The sequence below is a fragment of the Achroia grisella genome, unplaced genomic scaffold (genome assembly GCF_030625045.1).
Source record: "Achroia grisella isolate CSIRO2021 unplaced genomic scaffold, CSIRO_AGI_Agris_v1 utg1062, whole genome shotgun sequence".
In the NCBI taxonomy this organism is placed as follows: Eukaryota; Metazoa; Arthropoda; class Insecta; order Lepidoptera; family Pyralidae; genus Achroia; species Achroia grisella.
The window spans coordinates 1,926,272-1,953,082 of record NW_026712566.1 but is presented as its reverse complement, the minus strand read 5'-3'; the positions used below and the strand labels follow the sequence as shown (position 1 = coordinate 1,953,082).

Here is a 26,811-nt window from a genome sequence, read left to right as displayed (position 1 = left end):
AGGCATTGAGGTGTTTCTCTCCCTGACTAACCGGCATTACGCCTAAGTCGTCAGAATACTAGTGATTTTAAAAATATAAAGAAAGACGAATAGACGGTCATGTATGAAATTTTATATATATGTGTTGTAATAAAAATATACTGTGTAAAATATATGTATGCGTATCTATTGATGGAAATAAAGTAAATATCTATCTATATATTTATTAATCCACATAGTAATATTCATGGAAATTTTACATACTAACTACTAACATGTAGCCACAGTAAATATATTATAAATTTGACATTGCCTTCCTGTCTCTTTATTGCCTTTTCAAGATAAACGGATATTAACCAAATATGGCGTGAAAATATATTGCAGCACTAGGACTGATATCAATTCTAAATCATCTAAAAAGGAGCTACTAGAATATAAAAAATAAATAAATGGAAAATTAATTTCCTTCATTTCTCACCCGAATAATAGCTGGTAGTCAGATCAGGCAGTCAGATACCTTTAGGATCCATCATCTGATACATATTAAATGACTCGTTTGATTTCAAAATATCTCTCCAACATTATTATAGTATCTCTTCAGTTTCGACTTGAAAATATAACAGACAAATTCACTTTCACTTTTGAATATTAATAAAAATGCGAAAGTAAGGATACACAAATTTGTTATCAAATTCGATGTTTCTGTTTAGATTTTTAATATAATTTCTAATGATGAACAAGCTGAGACGATCCGTCTTATGCGGAAAATGGTAACCAACCTATGTGATATATATAAAATGAACTAACTGTGTACAACCCTATAAGTATATAGAATAGATATCAATAATGCTGCTTACGTTGTTGATCCAGAAGAATAAGAACTACTTTTATTTCCAGTACTATTACAGCTCTAAAGGTAGCATATTTAAGATATCAGCTAAAATGTTGACATACTATACTTTAACCGTGAAACGATAATTTATATGTATAGAAATATTTTCTTTTTATACAAACGTTCGCAATATATATATCAGTAACTTACATCTTCAGCACACATACTATAATGGTTGAAATTTCAATATAAAACAATACTGTAATATAGTATAGAACATATCCTAAGAGTGTATTCATAATTATGAATTTGATTATGTATATAACTGGATAACCGGATAGTAAGATCATTAAATTTCCGTAAACCGGTTCTCAGTGTGGTGACGGAATAAGAATACAATTTGTCATCACGCCTTCTTATCTTAGCATCATGAAAGAGAGGCTTTTCAAATTGATAATGCTGAATGAAAACCAAAATGAGAATAACAAAAATGACAAAGATTAGATAGAGAACAATACGCACTATCTCCATCTACGATTATCGTAGATTATGAATATATTGTAATTTTAAACTTGGACTAGCGACTGCGTAAATTACTTTCAATTTAGCATAATAAGTTCTAACATAACTACTATCTCCATCTAGGATAATATTATTACATATTGTAAATATCGAACCGTAATTTTAAATTTCGTCTAGCTGCCGCTTGAATAACTTTCAATTCATCATAATCAAGTTTTAAAATACCTACTGTCTTCATCAACGATAATATTATTACATATTTTGAATATTGAACTGTAAATTCAAATTTTGACTAACCTGCGTATAAACGACTTTTAATTTATCGTAATCAAGTTTTAAAATACCTACTGTCTTCATCAACGATAATATTATTACATATTTTGAATATTGAACTGTAAATTCAAAATTGGAATAGCCGCTACGTAAATAACTTTCAATTTACAATAATCAAGTTCTAAATTAGAGCGTCCTACAAAACGGGCCTCTTTTTTCACGTTACATAACTACAAAGTGAACAGTCATCGAGATCAATACTTATTCGTTTTTTCACTATCGACTAAAAACTTCCGATTATTTCCACATCTAAAAAGCGATTGTTAACATGTTCTCATACATATATTCAGCTCATGTTATTCAGTAACTGTAACAATCATAAAATTTAATTATCTCACCTAAGCGATCTATAAATCAAGTTGCGAGTTCAATATTGCTAATTTTTAGATAACAGTTTAAAAATAGATAGTATTACATGTTAAAATCTATGAAATATAGATAAACCATAAACCATATATCATTTTCAAATAGTTTATATTTTTTTTTAATTATTAGTTATTTTCGAAAAGCTTATTATATATCTAATAACATACAATTACTAGGTGAGTAAAACCTCTACTTAGCCTTACCCACAGACCCATTAAAGAAAAATAAAATACCCAAACTCCTTATAATATATAGGAGGAGAAGATAAGTTGATGATTACAAGGGTTACTATTAAAAAGTTTTTCTACAAAGTCTTCTGAATGGGTATCTCAATATCATCTCTTTCTAAAAGAACTCCTTGCTTTACAGGCTCTGTTTCCGTTTGATAGATGATATTCTTATTCGATACGTTCTTGACAGAATGCTCGTGGTCATTAAGTAGTGGGGTAAGAGGCTGATGTCATTCGCCGTACAACAGCTCGCCATTTATATCTACTGGTTGATATTCTGATAAACTCGTGGAGTGGACCGCCTACCGCTCGCTGCTTTGATTTTGTCGGTCCATGGTATGGGTAATCGACCACTTCGTCTGGTACCGTCAACCCTTTTTTACATAGGGAAAATCCCTCATTGAGAGTCGTCCGTCTCAGGGTTGGACGGACGGTTAGTACTGAGAAATTTATACTAACCAAAAATCTCACGGAACTCCTCTTCGCCGCCATAGTGCCGGGGTCACGTGGGAGGAACTCTCCCCAGTTCCCCCGCCTCTGCACCCTTTGGTGGAGACGCACCAGAATACGAGGCTCCTATCGTGTGGACGGCAGACTATCCCACCCTAACATGACAAGTCGCTCTATGGATGCGTCGTTTCTTCTGAGACGTGACCGAAGAAGGTAAGAATGCGGGATTGTGTTGATATGACATTTGTCCTAAATTTAGTCCATGATGAAAGATGAAAGATAACTTACGACAGAATAAAATTAGTATGTAATATTCATAGTTATTATGATAAAAATGCGAAGGTAGTCCACTTTAGTCCTCGGAAATAGTAACCTAAGGTGGCAGTAGTAATGTTCGACGGTTACTTTCAATAGTGGACTTGTTTGTCACTAACTTAGTAGCATAAAAAAACGTATCTCGTTCTTTCCGTTGAATTGTATATCTATTAAACATTGATTTCTTTTTTTAGAATGCTTTAAAAATGTTTTACTTGTATTATGTTACATTTACTGCGTTTATATAATAATTTTTAGATCCATAGATTTGGTGAGAAATACAGTTATCTAAAGTATACAGAAACAGCTGTGCGCGCTGTTTCAGATGCGTGTAATTTATAGCCTATGTTTTATTCTGATATATAAGCTATATTGTAAAGTTTCATGAAAACCCGTTAAGTAGTTCTTGCGTGAAAGAATAACAAACATCCATCCATCTATACTCATCAGCTTTCGCGTTTATAATAGGAAGATTTTTAAATATATGTATAAATTCATAATCTCCGTGGAAATTAATCAATATTCCAAATATAATGGTTTATTTAATGTAATTATACAATGTACAGTTTACATAAAAAAATGTATAGTAGGATGTTTGTTACTATTTCCTACAAAAAGTGCTCAATGGATTTTGTTGAACTGTACAGTAAATAACACATGGACTATAAATTTTACGCGGGTGTAATCGCGAACACTGCTAATCAATAAAATTAACTAATTAATTAAATTGTAAAGATGATTTTACTAACATACATTATTTGTATTAGAAAATTATAAACGTCGTAATTGGAAAGCAAATCATTAATATCCCTTCTACATAAGACAATCGTTATGAATAATTTATGTAACAACGAGTTTTTATACACGACTTAATCCATGTAACCCGGACATATCTATTGTTAGATACGTTGTATTTACATATAGTATGTATGCCATACTATACGTACATACACAGTCTTTTATTTTTAATGGACGGTAATGGAATGCTGCCTCCGCTCCGCCTGCGCTAACGGTTTACGCTAGCGGAGCGCCTGTGGAGGCTGATAAGATGAGCACGAGGCAAGGTCAGTAAGCGCATTATGGCAAATACCTGTTTAACACAATGGTTTGCAAAAGGGAACCGCATGGAGATTAACCTGATAAGGGACCGTTCAAGTATTTTAGGACAAATAGCAGATATCTTACAATTATTCACCCCCTTGTCAGCAAAAGTAAGCAAAGCCCTTACCCCCTCATGCTTACGTAAACATTTTTCATTTGTAGTATGGTTTTTATTTAGCAAAGACAACGTAAGGGGTGCCATTCGTGTAAAAAATTAAATAACTACCGATGACATAATCATCATCTGGACTACCCATCCATGTCTTTCAAAATAAGCAAAGCAAAGTCCCCCCTCCCGCCCCCCTATAGTGCTTACTTAATACTTGAACGGCCCCTAAAGTCCATAGCTAGCAATGGGGTTATTAGAAATCGCCCCTTGTAATAGAGGTCATGGTATTGTACAGCTTGCGCTATCGAAATATGCTGGCGGGCTGTCAAATATGAGTTTCCAGGACTTTGTGGTCAACCTGACGTGGTACACTTTTAAAAACGAGGCCACTTATAACATTCCGCTCCCCCCAAATCTTATTATGTGTATGCCAAATATAGCGATTAGTCAACAATTAACAAACAAACGATCTCGCTTTCACATTTGTAATATTAATAGATAAGTATATATCGGAAAAGAGGTCGAGTAACATGTCATAAAATTTTAAAAATAATGATTTTAGGTATATTTTTGATGTGTAAAAAATCTTTACGAAAAAAATCCAGCAGTGGAGATCAGCGAGTGGGATATGTGGAATTTTTACCGAGACGATTAATGTGAGTCAATAAAGCAAGAATTGTGTGTTAAAATTGAAGCATAGAACAAGAGATTTAGCATCCAAATAGATAGTATTTGTTAAATTAGTGACAAAAAAAACTGACCACATACATGATGCTGATGACAGCAAACGTCAACTATATATAACACATAAACAGAACCACGGATATCACGTCATCATGTGATATCCGTGATATCACTCATACGTTACCTTTCCGTAGGACTAATCTTATGCCTTGGAATTTTACTGACGCATCTCAACTTTAACACGAAACGTAACTTACAAAACAAGCTGATAGCACTCATGCGTTGTCATTTCAGAAGACTACGTCATAGATTAATATCTTATAATTTCACTATCGCATAGCGCCCTTAAAACGAAACAATACTAATATTATAAACGCGAAAGTTTATGAGTATGAATGTAGGTTTGTCACTCTTTCACGCAAAAACTACTGGACGGATTTTGATAAAACTGTACAGTAATAGACTAGAATTCCACGCGGGTGTAAACGTGGACATAGCTAGTAAGTAATAAAAAGCTCCTTGACATCAGAAATAGGTAATATATGTACATACTCATGCAGACGACTTTTTACGAAGTTTTGTATCTAAAATAGTAGTTATTTTGTGGTGACCATCTCGCCCTACCTTGCCATGCCCCAGTATTGTCACAGAGAATCGTTTATGGAATAAAACTACCATAATAATAAAGTTGCCGCGCATAAACAAGCACATTGTAGAAATGTCGTAATGATGCGATCGCGTTCCGTTCTACATAATAATTATAATAGACGACCAGTTTGAATGGCTGCAGGAAACAAAAATTTGTCTCGTTCCGTTTCGAGACAGTTTTTTTTTTCTAACATTTTCGACGGTTGAAAGGCAATTCTTGCCAGCGACAAAAAGATAACTGCATATTAATATTTTGATTATTTTCTAATCAGCGTAAAATTTAATTATAACATTTTTTATTTTGTTAAAAGGGCAACAGTCTGACGAGCCACCTATACACGAATATAAACATAGAATAAAACAGTAATTTTGTAATAATTATTACTTTGTAATTTTATATTTACTTTGTTAGTAGGGGAGAGTTTTGAACTTAAATTGTATCGTCGTCGTTGATTTTTTATTATATTAATTACAAATAATGGCTATAACAGAATAGCAGAGAGGATGGATTCACTGCCCCCACTGAGTGAGAGACCGTTTTGTTTCGATTAATACCTCAAAATGTTATAAGCACATAAGTAATAGTTTATTATTTAACATAAATAACGATGATAATTATTATGTTTCCTAATATATAGCTATTTCGTATTTTTATGATCATAAACTAAAATAGAAATATAAATTGACACAAAGTTTTACGATGTCTCTAAGATAAAAACGCAAAACCTGAAATTCTTTAAGTCAAGAAAACAAGTAGGCCGCGACGCTCTTAATTTTATGTTATTGAAGGTATAATAAATTAATACTTACATCAGGAACAAGTGTATCGACTTATAATTATATTTCTTGAGAGGCGGTTACGCAATGGACTCCACTTCCGAGTGCTACATGCCGCTGTAAGCCTTTCTGATTCACCCAGTTCCCTTCCAATTACGTAACTGGACTTAAATTTTGGTCAAACCTGTATAGACTCTCAATCATAATTTCCTCAATTTAATACCTTAAATGTTTACACAAAAGGTAGATTTATATTGAGCTGTCTGCCACGAAAATAAACGTAGGGCTGCCGACTATATAAATAAACATGTAACCAAACTTACATATTTTCATTCGTAAATCTCACGATACTGACCTTAAATGTTGAAACTTGTTCTATATTTTTTTATAATAAAATTACATAATCTGTTTTACCTACATCACTACAAAAAACATAAATGCATATTATACATATTCTGTATAATAAAATGTTTTAATTAGTAGAATAAATATAACATTTTCACTATAATTTTATTTATTTATGTTTATTACAATTCATTAAATATACCTGCTGTGAATATTAAGGGCAAATATGTAATTTGAAGTAAATTGTAAGGAGGAACTATATTTTATTTTATTTTTAAATTCCATGCTAATATTATGAATTTGAAATGTGGGACCTAAGCTTCTATCTCAAAAAAAGCAGTCGAAGTCACTGGAAATAGCCAAGTATACCATATAATCATTATTATTAGTTATTTATACATACTAAAATATGAATATATAATACTTTATTTCGCTCTACTGACAGCCCTGGCTAAATAGAACGCAATCATTTTCGTCTGCCTGCATTTTAGTCTTTTTTTCAGACCACTTTTACTATCAAAACTATTATGGAATCTAGTGTTCTATAAAGAAAACCTCAACAAATTCGAATTATATAATGTTGTTCCTAAATCAGTATTCAATGTAATTAATAGCCAATATTACGTTATCATTAGCAATGATGTCCCCGCGAAACAAATTATTTGGTAAAACATGAACAAATAAAGCCAATAAACTATGATTAAGCAAAATGCTAATTCATAAAACAAATAACGCATATTATAACTGGTATTTATTGTAAATGAGTACATGATTTTATTTTGTTCATTACAATCTGTAGCAGTGACCACATAAACTCCACCCAATGGAAAGCGGAGAGCATGATTCGAATTAAATATAAGACTTTTTAATGGTTAGTGGATAGCTTCTAACCTCTTTCATATGCTCTGGCAAATACGGGGATTCACATCACAGTAGAACCATTCTGTTAACTTTTAAAGTCTCTCACTCTCTCTTTCTCTCTCTCTGCTCTCTCCTCTTTCTCTCTGCTCTGAGTGTACCCTGTATTGCCTTGAAAAGAAAGGACGACATTTGCTGTAATATGTATCTATAAAATATATTTTTAGACCACTTACTAGAATATATACATGAAGTCCATTTCAAGAATTACCGTCATCAAGAATCATCAACAAAGAACATGACTTTGTAATCTGTAAATTTAAGAACAAGACCCATCCTAAATGAAAGTGGTACTTCACGCATGATTGTACTTACATATATTTTTTTGTAATAGATAATCTCAAAAAAGTTCTCACTTATAGATGTTATCAGTCAGGCTTTATTCTATGCAGGCAGCGCCGCAGAATAAAGGTAGTACTTATAGTAGCTCAGACGTGACCAATAAAAAATTAACTGCACTTTTAAAATTGATAGATACAATAAGAAACTTCCAAACCGTCTTATTATCAGATCTGTATAAAAAGTGTTATTACGATATCCATTTTTTTTCTTAACGTTAAATCGTTAAGTGTCTATTGTATTTTGTGTTACAATAAATCGATATTACGAATAGTATCTTAAAACACAGCCACTAACAGTTTTTAAATAACCACTAATAAAACAATAGGTTGTAATCAGTATCATATTTAGAAGTCTCTAAGGAAGACCGTTACACTTGTTTTTTTTTTGGATACTAAAAATAAATAACATATCTACTCTCTCTCTCTTCCTAGCTATGTATCTTAAGTGGAGGCGTGGTAAGCTTTCCTTGTTTTCCTCCGCCACTTCACCCTGTTCCGGACATCGTCCTCCCTCAGAGACCTCGCAGTCTACCAAATACATCCTCCCATCCCTTTCTTGGTCTGCCTCTACCTCTCTGACCAGGGACGGAAAGCTGTAACGCCAAATTGCCGGCGCAGTCAGCTGACCTTATTTTCACGTGTGCGTACCATCGCAGCCTACTTTCCTGTATTTTTTCGGTAATGTTGCGATCTATATATCTACACTAATAATATAATAGTAGACTTTCACTAGGCTTCATGACACAACTTATCTTAATCATTTTAGAAGTTTTAGACTGGGAAGAAATTGCTCACCTTGAAATTTTTCTGGCTTGCGGGCTACAAAGAAGAGTCGGAATTTGTAAGTTTGCGAGACTAATCGCTTCAATTATATCATAGACGAGCGTATAATGTGTCATATATTGCGTTATTTCGATTTGTATACATTGTTAATAACGATTCGAAGCTTATATGAATCGTATCTAAGTTGGTTGGTTTTGAAATTTGGACCACTTTTATGTTTCTGTACTAATCTATATATTTTTTGTGTAACTATAATCGTAAACTTGACAGTCTTATATATGGTATGCAGTAACCATCACCTAGGTTATGTTATATGTTCATTTGACATCCACGATACTAATGCGTTGCCATCATAGGATGTCATGCCTCTTATCCTAATAATATATATATTTTTTAATTGATTAAAAACCAACGGCGTTACAATCTGATTTACATTTTGTATGTGGTAATAGTAAAGTTTATTACAGTTGCATTAAGACAGAAAAAAACTAAATTTGAAATGAATCAACAGAACAACTGAAATAAATATGGAAGCTAACATTTCGTAATTTTGTCATCGTGATTGAAAATATTATAGTAACAAGACACTGAGAATGTATCTATATAATGTATGTCATACATAGTGGATATATTTCACTGCATAATCTGCACTCTACAACCGAAACACAGATTACAATGCAAGCTACTTGATGGCGAAAATATGTAGGGTAGTCAGAGATTTTAACGATAATCTACAACCCCTGCTAGTAATATCTGATAGACCATATCGATATAACATATAACACACACTGATACGTAACGGTCCCTGACTATATTAAATATGTAATACAGACCTACACGATTTATATATGATACTACTGCACGATATCTAGAAATCAGGTAATGTAGATATTATATCTGTAAGTTTTATATAACCTATGAGTAACATTGCCATTCATTTTTCTCGTCGAAGTGGGACTTCAAAATAACTTGTTTTTAGACTCAGACTTAATCTTTTTTTTAGTGTCCTACTCTTGTGGCCTTTTTTGTCTGTATACATACTATTATTTTTATTGTTTTATGATCTCTTACACACTTCGTATTTACACCGGTAATACACACTTACCTATTTAAACCGGAATATGCTCTGACTATGCAGACAGAGGATATATGTACGGAAAAAATAGATACATCCTATATGACATATGGGACACAGTTACCTAGATACATCAATATAATATATGATATTAATTATGGCTAGTAAGACTCATTATTGTGCACGACAATCGATGTTGTACTAGTGTGTCTAGACCGTGTCATTCCATTTTCCTATTGTTATTTAGTATATAAGACCAATATTTTATATGTACATTTTGTCAGTCCATTATAATCTGTAATATACATCGTCTCAAATGGCAACATCGTATTATTACCCCGCAACTGGACACAGATTGCTTCTGTCCCACTGTCTCCGATCAAAGTATGTTCAGTGGGACAAATATTCATACAGATACATAAAGAATAGATGCATGTTCACTTCTGTCACACAAATGACACTCGTAAACGAAAATTGCAAATTATATTAATTATTTAATTGGTAGGCTGTAAAATTTTTCATTTTATGAATGAGTTCGCGCATGGTCTTACCTCATCTGGTGAGAAATAATGGCGAGACCGCATACTTGTAGTACGCTTACCCAGAAGAAATGTATTCATCATAGGGTTAATGAATCCGGGGTTGTATTTCTCAGGAAACAATAAAGCTGGAAGTGTGTTCTACTGTTTGGCAGTGTGTGCATAAATAAATATACATCTCTATGGTATCTAGGCTGTACGATCTAAGGATCTTTGCCTGTTCCATCATTAAAAAGGAGATGGACGAACATGGGAAAAAATCTCTATGGTACCTCTCTGGACAACGGAGCCACTGATCTAAAACGTAGTGATTATTTACTCAGTGCACTAATCGCCGTCATGGCTGCCAGCACGGGCGTTTAGCGTGAAAATTTCACATCTGTCAAATTATACTTAATTAGCTACGGGATTCATTTTATTTAGTTCCGCCACCATTAATTTTTTGTGACTTGGATTGGCAAATAAGATGACAGACTAAAAGATGGAAAGTCGTTGCCGGCGCATATAATCATAAACAGTACCATACATAGACTTCACAAAACTTGCATTAGGAACGTATAGTGTCTGTCAAAATTCGTTATTAGACTATTATGTTCTATTTACAAAAATATTATAATAATTCTTAATAATAATAATAATAAGTACAACATATGAACTATAAAAGTATGTGGCCAGTACGTCAGCAACGTACAGTTTATGATATTCTACGACTGATTTAATCTTATTTTGTTACTTAACCAGTTGATTCTGTGTAAAATATTCTGACTCTAATGAATTAATTAGCTAGTTAGTAGTTTGTATTCACACATTTCGACTTAAAAATGTAAAGTTACTACAATTATTTAAAAGAGCAAAACGCAAGCTTACCGAGTAAGCAATAGATTAAAAAAAATGGACTATTCAAAAGTGCTTAAAATTAAGTTATTTGAATAAAGTATTTTCTAATCTATTCTATTCTGTTATTATCACGCTTATGTACTAAGACATGGCCGAAGGTAAAGTTTTTCTATTAGTGATCATTTTGTACAGTCTTCTCTTGGTCATCCATCTTCATAAGGCGAATTATGTGCGCCATTATCTAATAATTTTGTTGTAATGTGTTAATTACATGTGGTTAATAAAATTATAAATATAATTTTAAAAAGTTTTTAGACAATAATGATAGTCATTTACTATGTTTTTTATAATGTAAAAACTGTTTTAGTTTTTAATTATTGAGTATGTTTCGTTTATTAGCAGTAGCTTTTTGTCTAGGTCTATCTAAATTTCGTCTAACAGTTAAAAAAAAGGTTAACAGCACTACGGCCATCACGATATCATGTAATACCCGCTTTATCGCTCATGCATTGTAATATCGAAGGACTGAGTTTATTTCACTGCCATTTCTCAACCTTCATGCAACAGCTTACGTTCCAAGGGCTGATATAGAAGAAATTAAGGTACGTACGAAAACTAAGTACATTTTACAAAGTCTACGTCGTTTTAAATTATTATTATATTTATTCCTATTGTTTTGAATCTCTATATAATATATTACATTAGTATTAAATTCTCGTGTGTTACTGTAATAAATAAATATGTTCGGTAGGTCTGAGCATAGGTCGTTATATATTTTTATACCTCTCACTATAAGGGTGCCCCACACACTTTTTTATTTTTGGACATAATTTTTATGTTTTAATGCCACGATTAAAAATTATAATAATAGAGATGTTAATTTATATGACAAAACGACGTTTGCGGGGTCAGCTATATATAAAAAGTTAAAATTGTCTACCTTACACATCAATTTTATGTTTAATGGCTATTATGAATTCCAACGTTTTCTTGACATTAGGTAACATTTCGCATTGATATTCCAAAGAATGGTTTATGTAAATTGTAACATAAAAACAACGTGATCTTACAACGCCGAGACAATTTCTACTATATATAATGTTATACACTCTCACGTGCTTCTACATATATTTGAGTGTTAGGTAATGGCCGTGTTCACAGCAGTTGTAAGGAGACAAATGACCATATTTTATAATTATATCTAAGTATTAATTACCCCGTGTTTAAGTAGAGTAATGACTACTACTAAACGCGCGACAGATTATATATTATTCTTCTTTAAGCTGAAATTCTTTAAAATGATTAGAATTACATTTCCAATATTTGAAAGGAATTTAGTAGAAAAACCTAGCTGTTCACTACCCCGATTTAAGTCGTAAAGTAAATAAATAAATTCGAATCTAATCAACATCAAAAAAAAATTAATTAATCTGAGAGATTAGTACTTGTAGATAGGTAGGTATTTTTACAGGACATACATGTTAGATATACTGAACAATAAATAGTAGATATACCATTAATAACTAGTTAATGAAACACAAATATTTAAGTATAAAAGTAAATTGTGTAGCAAAATTATTAAAATTTAGTAGGCGCCAGTGAGTCTATGATTTGATAAGTATTTATTCCAAACTGAATTATGTAAACGTATAATCAGTATTCAATTATATAAATAAAAAGTAAAAAAGGCTAAGTAAAAATTACATATAGCTTTCTGGAATTTGACAATCAACCTAATTTTAAAGTACCTATTCAAAAGCTATGATGAATATTGTGAATAAATGTTTACTTAACTAAGCAAGCTGAAATGTTGTTTTTCTTACGTAATGGTATATATGAGGTACATTATAAAGTTAAATCATAACCTAACGATCATACGTAAACATCATTACCTTACTAATATACTACTTCAAAACTGGTACAAAGACACTTGTACTATAGAGCCCTCATTTCACCGCATCTATTTATAAATGTAACTAATGATATGACCTCACGTCGAAGTCATAATATCCGGATATCATTAAATTCTTCTTCTATTTTTTTTTTTCTCTTTATCTTGGCAACAAAGAGTCGTTATATAAATATATAAATGTAGAAATACATGTATTTTTACAATAGACGTTGAGTACCGATAATTTTACTTATATTCCGTTAGAAGTGTCTCTATATGGCATTTACTAGGGTTGTTATAAATTAGAGAGTGTGGTACAGTGGTACCCTGACTTAAAAGATGTAAGTTCGAATTTAGCTGGCACGAAAAATCTTTGTGTGCCAATTTATATTTCTCATTCTGTCAAAATGGATGTAAATATACCCAACGAAATGTGGGCTTGCCAAGTGTGGTATTCACCAGGATGTAGATAGTTAACAACGCATCTAACTACTCCATGGAATGGGCTAGAAGTCATGAAGTTATGATGTATTATAGTATATTTTTGTAATATTTTTATTACATTGTATACATAGTTACAAAAACGGGGAATTTGTGATGCGTAGGTACTAGCAGGGAATGCAATCCCGATCCCGCGGGATCCCAATCTCGCGAGATCTCGTGTAATTTTTCGGGATCAATCCCGACGCATCATATGACGAGATCCCGTTCGAGATTGACGGGATTGGGCGGCAGTGAAAAAGAAATAAAAAATATAATCACACGATTATATCGTAAAGAACCAAACCAAGCAGATATTAATACGGCAGTACTAATCGAAGATGACTTGCCTCTTTCAATGATTGCAGAAGATTTGAATTTACGTGCTGCAAAAACTAATAAATCGCTTCAAGAGGAATTAGAAGAAACTCTGCGAGCTTCTAAAAGTCCTTTTGTACGTATATCCACGTCCACGAGCTTAGACAAATTAGAATCTACCATTAAAAAAGAAATGGATTTGTTTGAGTGTGGAGGAACAAGGGGGCGATTTTTGCAGTTTGCATATAATTGCTTCGCCACGCTGTTGCCAACTAGCGTTGAGTCGGAGAGGGCATTCTCAGCAGCGGGGTACATTGCAACGGACATTAGATGCCGTTTAGCAGATGGAACTATTAATACCCTTTGTTTTTTAAGGAGTCATTTTCAAAATCACTCCTCCTTTTTCCTAATTCCTTATTGTTTTGATTACCTAATTTACCTACGCAATTTCCTTGACAACCTGATCCTTTTTCCTAATTCCCTTGAAATAAGCTTATTGTTTTGATTACCTAATTTACCTACGTTAATTTCCTTACAACCTGATTATTATTTAGTTGGTAAGATTAAAGAATAAAGGTTTTTATTTTCTTTCGAGTAATATGTTATTTTAGTTAACCTCACTATCACAAACAAGCAGTTATTAGCTTTTTCAGTCATCTGAATTCAACATGTTTTTTAAATATAGACGGGATCCCGAAAATTCCGGGATCTCGAATTTGCAATCTCGAGTCGGGATTGCATTCCCTAGATATCCTTTATTTTTTTCTTAAAAATTTTCGTAATAGCACAGATAAGATAATATTACATAACTACACTAGTAATAGAATAATATCTCAGGACATTTCACACAGCGTCACCTAGTCCCAAGCTAGCAAGCCAAGATCTTGTGTTTGGGTACTAGACAACTGATATTACAAAAGAATGTATTTAACTTTTTTCGACTTTGTTTCCATGAACAGCAGATACTTTTTCAGGCGACTCGAAATCGATGACAGTTTTCTCATGGAGTGTCCTACTTCGTGGCCTGCTAATGCTTCATTTCGACACGCTAAAATGAAAGTGCAGTTTGTAAATATGTACATACATAATATACATAGAAAACAGCAGACCGATACTAACAACCACACTCATTAATACAAATGTTTGTACTGTGTGAGGAATCGAATCCGCCACCATCGGAAGTAAGGCGGAGTGCTAAACCGCTAGACCACCGAGGCCGTCAGATGTATGAATACAGAAGCTGGCGTTTGCAGCGACATTTATCGTTTGGTGAAGCTGTATAGGCCAGCTGCAGCCAACAACATTAGAGTAGTCCGAAAGAAAATAAAACAGCGACATTATTATTATAATTATATCTAAGTATCAATTGTATCTAGATATAAAATTTATTAATCTAACGATTGTTAGAATATCTTTAGTCAAATCTCTTGTTTCACTAGTTAATAATAGTCATTATTGGAAGAGAAAATACTTTTAATTTGTCAATAGAACATTATGTACAGATTAATTGTATGCACCGATTGTCTGGTAGGGTTTGGGGGGGCAGTGTATTTAAAGAGGAGCAGGGAAGGGAGGGCTTTAGATCAGAGCAGTGCCGACCACTCCAGGGGCGATGAGCTGAGCACCGGGAACACCAGCCACGCCGTTGATAACAGTTGGGCCAGCAACGATCGTCTGAAAAAAAAGAATAGATATTTTCAATTACTAGCACTTAGCATTAAAATTTATAGATCTAAATTGTGGACTGTACTGTCGTACATATCGATTGAGACTTGTTAGATAAAATTTATTCAGAAAGTAAGAGTTTTTAAATTTTTGTTAATACCTTGGATAATTACCACAACGTCATCTAGTTCCAAACTAAGCAGAACATGTGTTATGGGTACTACATAACTTGTAGATAGATATAAATAGATTCTTTTTTTTAATATATACATAGAAAACACCCAGACAGCTTATACCGCGCGAGGTATCGCACCTGCGTCCATCTGGAGTAAAGCAAGGTGTTAAACAGCTACACCACCGAAGAAATTGAAATATTAATGAAATTAGTAACTTTGATTTCAATAAATTTTGTAACAACCAGACAATCCTCCGAAACTTGATCGATTCTAATGGAATGCTATGTTCCTTTTGGAATACAATAGATCAGAGAATAGGACGTTAATTCTTACAAATTACTAAGATTTTTCTTAAGTCTTTCCTCATAACTAAATTCGCTCCCTCTCTAATATTAGTTTAGATGAAGTACTTGTATTCTCTAGCACTGTCTGTGGTATTTACGTAAAAGGAAAATAATCCTATCTTCTTACGAACAACATTGAGACTCTTAATTTCATTGCTACGTTAGATTTCACTGCAATTAGTGAGAAAATTGATTATTTCTCGCATTTTAACAAAATTACCTATTTCTATTAAAAGCACCATTCTTCTGTTAAAAAAAAAACATATATTTCCTAAGTTTATAAATTGTCACACCAATTTTTATCCCCTCCCGATGTCCCTCACAACCAACCACAAGTAGGTAAAATTTTAATGGCAAAATTTTCGTGTTTTACTACTAAATGTGATGAAACAAAATCTAAAACCTTTTTCAGATTTCATAATTTATTTACCGAAAGTCTGTACCTCTTCAACCCCGTGTTACAACCCGTATGATGTACATTAAATATGTAATTGTTTACCTTAACAAATAAAAAAGTATACTTGATTGTCTGTAATTACAGATAGATAATATTACAGACAATCAAGTGGTTAATAATAAAGAATATTTACCCTGGGGGCAGCAACCAATCCAGATAATCCCACGACACCAGGGGCGACCACGCCGGGGGCGACGATACCAGCAGGCGCGACCACTCCTGGCACCACACCAGCGGGGACGACCAACTGCGGAGCTGCGGCGGCCAAAGCCACGCAACACAACAGGAAGGATGCCTGAAACCAATATTTTTATTATCAGGGCAGTCCACTCTACGCCATTTAGTCCAAAGGTAAGCAGAACTTGTTTATAAACAACTGTTGGTTGGGTACTAAACAACTGTTTTTTTATATAGGTAATATACATGCAGACCAAGGCAAACAATCGTACTCATGAATGTTTGCAGCGTGCGAGGAATCTAACCCACGACTATCCGAAGTAAAGTGGTGTGTTAAACCACTAGACCGGAAGATAGGTCGTTAATTTAATCTTCAGCCTCATATTGAGAATAAATTCTAAAACCGCCGGATTTTTAGATAGACCTTATATTTTGTATGTTATTTTTTTGTTTGTATATTAGTCAAATTTATTTACTTTTTTTGATATCAATAAACTGAGTTTGTTTTCATAGCCCAATCAATTTTAATTTCTTTAGTGTACCCTAATATAATTTCTATTTCCATTTTATTTATTATTATATTACCTATTTTGTAGGATTAGCTCATAAAATTAAATTATATGTAGTACCTAATTTAAAATATAAAATGGTCAATTTGTTGCATTGTGGCACGAAACCCAACAATATCTCATATAACTATACTCACAGCGTATTTCATTTTGAATGGGATTATTTGGTTGATTAGCTTCCACGAGAACTGCTTGTAAGCCTTCTAAGTGTTGACTATCACAAACAGCGGAAGACTGTTGCATATATAGGACTGTAGAAGGTCGGTAAGCTTAGGGATACTAGGCGCGCCTAGACCCTCCTAAGGTCACTATTTGAATACATAACAGAACAACTTGTCACCGAGAAAAAATAGAAAGGATATTCATTGTGTATTAATTATAAACATGATATCAACTTGACTGTTGTTGATCATCCAGATTTTTTAATAGTAATAATTTTATTTGTAAATATTTTGGTCATAATAATACTATAATTTAAAGACAAACTTACTGTTCCTAAGTCTCGTACAGAAAAAGTCTATAGGTATTTTATGGGCATGGGTTTACATCCATTGTATGATGAAATGTTATTATTTTACTATAAGATACCAAAGGAATTACGTTTAAATAAATTTAATATATGTTTATTTAGCAAAACCGAAACTCACTAAACAATTTCTTAAATGAAAAACGAGCAGGCTCAATAAAATGTTCATCTAGAATAGAATAAATTTTTATTCAAATAAACTTAATGTTAAGCACTTTTGAATAGTCATAACAATGAATATTACAAAGTAACCGTTCGGAAAGCTGTCTCATCAAAAAGAACGTTGAGTTTCTTGTGTGTTCTTTTTTCATAATCATATAATCAATCATAATCATAAAAGAATCGACGAAAAAAAATATACTTAGGGGTAAATCACCCTTATTATTGAGGGGTGTGAAAAAATAGATATTGGCCGATTCTCATGCACCTATCCGATATGCACACAAAATATCATAAAAATCGGTAAAGCCGTTTCGGAGGAGTATGGTAACAACATTGTGATACGAGAATTTTATAAAGTTAAATAATTAGAACCAATAGTAAAATTATGTGACGTAAATTCAAATTACCAATTGGTTACAGTGTCGAGTGTTGAACTGTGTTGACCCACTTCATTTTATTAATTAGATGCAATTAGTATCAATTTACTCCTACTAAAGTGAAAGTTTTCATCAATCAAACTTAGCGATGGACATATTAAGAATTAATTTCATTACATTTTGCCATCTTGTATAAGTTGTATGTGATTTTTATCGCTATGTGAGCTATCGAAGGCATTTTTGTACTCATTTATTAGATTTTATTTTATCATGCATATTTTTGATAAAAGTAGCATCTTAATGACTTGATGATTTAATGATTGCGGCTCTGTACGGTGCAGTATATTAGTATGTAATAGTATGTTCTCTATAATATTACTAAAGTTTATACAACATTTTATTGAAACTAAGCAAAGCTCATTCCGAAACGTCCTAAAAAACTAAGCATATTGCTTTGGAATTTAAGAAGTGGAATGTTAATTCCTTTCTAGAGGGAATACACTGGGCCCATATCATTTTGCAAATAGAGAGAGTAAGCAATTATAAAATATTAAAATGTGGTATATTATTAAGTGTATTAAGCATGAAATATAATGATAAATTTGTAGAAAACTAATATTAATAAATATTTTAAAATAATTATCAGATTTCAGAAGATATATACATACACCCACTCACGATATGATGCGAAGAAATACAGAGCGTCATTTCTATTACAACGCAATTGCGACGCATGCGGGATGCCACGATGATTTTGTTCATGTCTATAAGTATTTGGCACTATATTTCATATCATTAGTTTATTACATATAAAAATATGGAGACTGAGGAAAATTGTTCCTCTTCATAAAAACCACACCAGCATCACAGGTTTGCAGCCCGGTAGTAAGAGAATCCGATTGGCATGAGACATATATTTATATTATAAAAAATATTATATGTACAATGAACATATATAATGAAATATATACATATATTTTTTACGTTTACTTTGTTAGTAGAGGACAGTTTGGAAGTTAAATGCTATTGATTTTTTATTGTATTAATTTACTAATAAAGGCTATAGCAAATAGCAGAGAGGGTGGACTCATTGAATTATATAACTTTTTGTTATGCCCCCTCTGAGTTATAGACCGTTTTGTTTGGATTATTAATTCAAAATTTTTATTATAAGCAGCAATTGTAATAGTATGCCATTTGCGACAATAACTTAGGCTCCAATCCCAAAATCCCAAATTAAGGCAATTTTTATTAAAAAAAAAAATATTCCTTCTGGTGTTTAAATATTAATTGTTATTATATAATAACTTTATTATTAATCTGTAACGGTGTACTATACCATAATCCTTAATCATTGTTATTCCTTTGTTTATCTGCTTCAAGGTAAGTATCTACTGAACTTGTATATTTAAGTGACTCCATATAAACTGGATTGAAATGTAGGCGGTTCTCATAATGTAGTTACTGCAATGAACGCTCATGATTATAGAATTATTTAAATACTAGTACTAAATATGGTTTATTTATAATACACTCAGTAGTATTTATCACTTTTGATTAAACTAGTTTTGATATTTATTTTTTATAGAATAAAAAAAATATGTGGTCATAAACACTGTTTGAAATTTTTTTTTACTTTTTTCATTGTTATTTATAATTGATAATTCTGTTGAATATAAGGAGCCTATAAATAATATTAACTAGATAAATATCCCGTTATTGAATGTAGATAAAATTATTAACAAAATATCTTCAACAGTGAAAACTCACAAAATATTCAAAATTATTTATTATTTATCTAAATTCAATTAATATTTATGGCAGCCATATTTTTATACCATGTATTTTATTTAGACTACAGCTAAATTTAGACTTATATTTATACTTCACAATGAGTTTGATAGCTAATATATTGTGTTGCATTCTAATCTTTGATGAAGATACTAAAAAAGGTCCATGTACCTACATATTTAATTTGATACTATATAATCTGAACTGTAACACCCATACGTAACAGGAGATTACTGCTAAAATGCACTCATTTAATATTTATTATTTTAAATTTTAAAAAAATATATAACTTTGTTTAGTAGCTATACTAAACAAAATTATATTTTTTTTTTATATGAGCGGTCATTATTTATAGGTAAAATTAAGAAAATCTGGTAATATATAATACTTGGTGAGATACTATGATCTTCTTAATTTTACGTTTAAATAAAATTAATAGGAAGTAACTGGAAATCATACCAGTAGTACAAAATTATAAAAAATGTGTCTATGGTAATAGAGTTCACCATTACAGCAACGATTTATAGCAGCTTCAATACTCGATTTTTAGAAAGATATGCTAGCATAATATAAGTATCAACTTCTGACAATTATTTCAACTTACGTACACCGACTACTTCTCTATAATCTATTTAAAATCACTGATGCAAACTGTTCTGTGCATTACATCATTAGATATTACCGACATTTGTGAGTGATATAATAAATCCATTGACTGGGTAATGAAGAATTGAATTGAATTTGTAACATTGATTGCTGATTGTATATTATTAGTGACGGCCTCAGTTGTGTAGTGGTTTAGCACACTGCCTCACTTCCGATGATCGCGAGTTTGATTCTTCTCACTGTATATAGAAACATTTCGTCTGTTAAATAGAAAAATGACACTATAAAGTTTTTTAAATTTATTTAAATTATTTTTTTTCTTTTAATATTTTAACAAAAATTTACACAGAAGTATTATATATCATTTTAAAAGTATTTAGATAATGATTAAGACGGTGTGGTTAATTTAATTTACTTATGTAAAAGGAGGCAATTGAAAAATGTCGGTTTTCTATTTAATCGACGATTTGTATTTATTATTGTTTGTTCTGAGTGTTTTCTATGTATATTATGAATGTATTTAAAAATGTATCAATGCATTTCTATCAGTTGTCAAATGCACATAGTACAAGCTCTGCATAACATGGGACTAGATGGCGCTGTGTGAAATATAATAGAATATAATAGAATTATAATATTATTATTATTAGTATCTGCATTGGTTTATTCTCTGTACCGCCGGCATTGCCATTCCGGAGAACTAAGATATGCTACAAAGCAAGATGATCGGCAACTTCTTTTATTAATTAGTAACTAATTGGCGCTAAACAACATTTTTTATATTATACTTTGGTATACCTTGCTAAAAATTGAAGCTAGAATAGCCTAAAACTAAAACTTACAAAAAGTTACCTATAACATAATCGAGATCTGTGTCAAATGTGCCAAATGTTGACAACATTATCGCAGTACACATACTAAAGTACGATATTAATCAATTTATTAACCAACATACATACTATGCATAAATTCAAACACTTTATAGAGTCGATTAAAAACTATTACTCACCAATTACCAACTATTGTAAACTGAACTGTATTATTATTAACAAATGAGTGGTTTTTCAGCATCCAAACGTATATGCTCATCCGTAGATTCGCACTCTTCGGGCTCGAAGGCATCCGCTCTATAGACAGCATTCTCGATCCAGACGGCGATGCGGTCAGAGATGGCGACCATAAAGCGGGCGAGGCGGCCTGGATGTGTACGGGATGGCTTTGGCTCTCCTATTAAAGAAAAGTTTTTAAACCCCGACGCAAAGAAAACAAATAGAAATAAACAAAAAATATTATCAAATATGACACTAGTCTTAGGTTAAGTTTATTGCGCTTTATGTCCTAATCTAGTATGAAGTTTTAGAATTTTATCATTCTTGCCCTTGGCCTTGGGCTTAAATCCCGTCCCCCGAGGGTTGTCCCGGGGATGGATGCCGGGCAATGGGGTTCTCCCCGAGGCCCCAATCTCCACCCCCTTGTGGGTACGGATTATTTTCTATCTGTAAGTATGATGTGTCTGTGTATGTGTTCTATCTGTGGCATCGTAACTAATAAACATATGTAATATTTTTTTAGTCTAAGCTGAGATGATAGAGTGTACTTAGCTACAATTTAGATATTAGAGATTTTGATTACGTCAATTTTAAATTTTATAATCATTAAACATTCACTCTCATCAAAAAAGCATTCTCGTATTACACTACAGAGACAGATCCGCAGAAAATAAAATATACTTAAGATAAAACCAATCGATCAAAAATTTAAATTGAAAAGATCACCACTTCGATTGGGGAATACATTCATAGCAGATGTATTCATGAATCCATCTGCTTGTATTATTCCAGGTATTATTCTGTTTATATAATGTACCTAAATATATTTATAGATAAAATATTTAAGTTTGAATATATATAGTTTTACCTAAATATTTTTATTGTCAATTGCTTTATTTACAACAACCTTTTCTTAGGACTATTTATAATAATACTGATATAGGTATCACAAATTCTAGATACTGAATTCCACAAACATCTGGCAATCTTAATTGCGCAATTATTTAGGACCAGAGTCCGATGTTCGTGTTTCTCTCCCATAAAATTAATTTTGTATTACAATCAACAAATCTGTAAATTATAGTCAGACCTTGCCTGGCACGCTGACTTGGAGTATCTACCTATTTTCCTTTTCATGTGTTGGTAATATGATTTATCCGTCTGAGCACTATTACCAAGGATAAAAAATAATTCAATTGTAATCATTTATTTGCAGAATACAGTGCTAAATATTAGATTTTATTTCTAGAGTATTCAGCTTGCAAATGCAAATTCTTAAACATTTATTATATTCATGACGTTCTGATATTGTCCCCCATTTTTGGAAAAAAATTCAGATGCTTGGCTCCTATAGGTCATGATGTTATATAACAACCTCGATAAATGGACTATCCAATACTACATTAACAAAGATTTTTTTTATCCGAACCTGCAGAACCTGATATTTTCGTGTTGAACTAAACAAACTTTAAGCTATATAGAATTACTGGCAATATGGATTCGATATTGCTTTCATATTGGTGATTTAGTATTGTGCAAAAGAATATTAGTGTATTTTCGTACCATCATATGCAATGATAGTCAAAGTAGTTATTTTGCAACTTATAAATTATAACCTAATATATTAGCGACGCGCTCCAAAACAACATCGGCGATGCTGCGTAGCCTGTTGGAGACCAACATCTCTTTTTGACCTTTTGCTATATAGTCGCATAAATGGTATGCCACCTGCAAAATAAATATACGATAAGTGAACAATATCTAAATAATGCGGGGGAAAGAAGATTGTTAGTAATGTGAATGACATGGACTAATAATAATGTACCACCTACCACCTGTAATGTTGACCTCCACGTGGTTCTGCCTGGAAACCGTCGTGGGAAATTCCTGTTTGCTAACATGACAACTGACCTAACTTTATGCTCTTTTTATTATCCTCTACTCGTGCCCCGCCAGCGTAAACCAGTAGCGTAAGCAGGAGCATTCAAATATCCATCCATCCGTAAAAAAAAACTTATGACTATACATATATATATATATATATATATATGTATACATTTACCTCATTCAAATATCAGTTACGCCTAACTGTAGGTACCAGTTATAATAATACTACTAAGCAAGTAATTTAAAAACTACTAGTAGTAGTAGCTAGTACTAAAAAGCAAGTATCTTTGGATGCTGAAATATCTACAGTTAATTTTACTTAGTACCACACCACAGATAAAATAATATGATAGTTACCTACAGACTATACGTATCTACAAAGTATATATTAGTTAATACGTATGAGATCAACCTGAGCACTAAAATTGACAAGCCACTTCTGTCGCTGCCGGAGCTCCCGTGCCTTATCCATTTGTTCCTTGCGACTGACCATCCCGCCGGGACCCGACCACTTCTTAGACGACTCTGCTAAAGCTTGGAAGTATTGTTCTGTTTGTCTGTACAATGATACAGCATACAGGTTTACATCGCGCGAGTATTGAACCCACGTCCTACCGATGATCTCGTGTAAAGTAATGTATTATACCACTAAACAATAAATAAATTATTGAACTGTTATATTTAATGTTATAATTAAGCAATTTAATAGAACTATTAAATTGCTTAATTATTAAATAGATGTTTTAATTTTCTTCAATGAATGTGAATATTCTATAGGATTGTGCTGAAAGTTTGTTGTACGTAATTACGGTTCATTATCGTCATTTAATTTATTTTATTTTAATTTAATTTAATTTAATTAATTTTAATTAATTGGAACTTATTATACAGTATTTGTTCTACCATTCAACTCTATTTGCAGTAATCCTTGTAATTCTTAGTGCTTCTGATCATATCGTTTTTAATCCATCCGTAACTTAACAAATAATAGATAATACAAAATACAAACAGTTGTTACAATATAACGGTAATCCTTACTACTGTTATTATTCATAAGGACTACCATTTGGGAATGTAAATTTACTAAGAGTGTGTGAATGTACATCTATGTGATAAATACTAGTCGCAACATACTAAGAAGTACATATTTAAGCCTATGATTATATAGTTCTAAAGCGAATTAATGTAATTGGCCCTTTATATCAGACCTCCGATTTATGTTCATAGCTTGTCAATAGCCCGTTGATATCAATATCCATTAGGTGATCGATTAACTGATAGTAATTATAAACAGTTCAGAAAATCTCACTCCGGACTCAGGAAATAGTCTTCTTCTAAAGCGCTTTTGATTTTATCTCTTCGCTCGGGTGGTAATATTGCACATTTCTCATCCCAGAGCGAGCGTAAGCGGCGAGCCGTGGGACGCGCAAGCATTTCCACACGCTCCATATTGCGACGCACACGTGGAGATATCTTACCGGTGTCATCGCCTGATAAAATCAGTATATTTCTATAGATGTTGATGAAATGATGCTCACAGAAAACAAAAGATGATTGGATCAGAACGAAGACACCTGGGTTTACAAATCAGTATATCGATGTAGTACTAAAATATCTGGTGTCTATGGTGGACAGTGTCTATGCACTATTATTACATTCCGCGCGCAAAACCATGCTGGGAATGATAATACGACCTTGGAGGTAAATAACTAGGCGCGGCAATCAAAAAACTATTAAAAAATCCATCATCATTTCAGCCATTTAATTGTCCACTACTGGACTATACTATACTCATCCAAGACTTCGGTGACCGTTTACTAACAAATGAGCCATGTACTTTGCCGTTCATTATTTTTTTTTATACAAATGGTGGCACATTTGTATAAAAAAAATTAACTGCATCCATCATTTGAATCACGTCCATCAAATCATCAAACTGAAATTCATACACTATGGTTGCCTAATCTGCAGAAAATCTCAATTTGCGTGTAAAACTTACATTTGATAAATATAACACAAATTTTGCTAAGTATTGGAATCGCTCTACGGTGATTGGTGCTATACATTTACCTGAATTCAAATTTTTCATCACTATAACATTCTGATCGGATTTAGATGTCAATTCATTCTTGGATCCTTTAGATTTATCTGTTCGTGTAGGACTCTCGTTTAATTTTCTAGGTTTCGGCATTTTAATGGTATATAAATACAAAGGATTTAAAAATATGAAGCCAATGCGATTTTTGGCATATTAGCAATCACTGACATTACATTTTTTTTTAGTAGTTACAGAAATAGATTGATTTACTTCTAGCCATTTTTATATACGGTTGTAGCGCGTATATAGTATCACCTCACGACTGTAGTGTTATATATAATGAGACGAGGTGTCGCTACATAATTGATTATTTATTGCAGTATCTAGGTAGCAAGTACCGGTGAAATAATTGTACTATTTATTGTACCTACATTAGTAACTTTATTTGGTATAGTGCTACATGTCTTATTATTAACGCGTAGGTACACTTGACGCGGAGTCGTGACGTAGACTGTTTTACACTGAACTTAAATCAATTTTATTTAAAGACGTAAACTACTGGAAGGGTCACAAGTATTGACAGAAATATTACATGTTTAGGCACATGGTCAACAGAACAGACATCACTGAAGAACGACTAACCCAACCTCAGGTTCATCTTATCCCGCCCCCCTGGTGCCCAGCCAGCGTATATCGTTAACGCAGGCGGATGCATCATTCCATTTTATTCCATTAAAAAAAATACGCGATATTACACATACTTTGATCGGCGTGCAAGTTCGCGCAGGTCAGTAATGTTTTGTACTACGCTTAAGCAAAGTCACTTTAATTTCATTTAAAGATACAAATATTTGGGGATTATATTGGAATTCAAACATAATAGTAGAACTAAAAATGTGTCAAAAAGTGGGATATCTTTCTAGGAATAAGATAACATTACGATGAGTGTACATATACTTAAAAAATATCGCAAATTGGATTTCAAATGTCGCCGTTAACATTAAAAGTGGAGTAATAACTATAAATTAAGTATATCTATTCGCCCGATTCCTTCCAGTGTGTCATACCTGTATCTACTTCCTTCTCCACCGCTTACAGAATTTGATAAGCCACT

The 26,811-nt window shown here is 32.4% G+C and overlaps 1 protein-coding gene across 1 annotated transcript; it reads right to left on the bottom strand.

The window, feature by feature from the left end:
* Nucleotides 1-15,335: 15,335 nt before the first annotated feature.
* LOC131855315 (uncharacterized) lies at nt 15,336-25,912 on the bottom strand. Its single transcript, XM_059206573.1, has 6 exons — nt 25,730-25,912; nt 24,969-25,149; nt 24,072-24,216; nt 21,733-21,950; nt 16,649-16,810; nt 15,336-15,547 (listed from the first exon to the last, which is right to left on the bottom strand). The coding sequence occupies exons 1-6, from the start codon at nt 25,848-25,850 to the stop codon at nt 15,457-15,459; spliced, it is 918 nt and encodes a 305-aa protein (XP_059062556.1). The 5' UTR covers nt 25,851-25,912; the 3' UTR covers nt 15,336-15,456.
* Nucleotides 25,913-26,811: the final 899 nt, after the last annotated feature.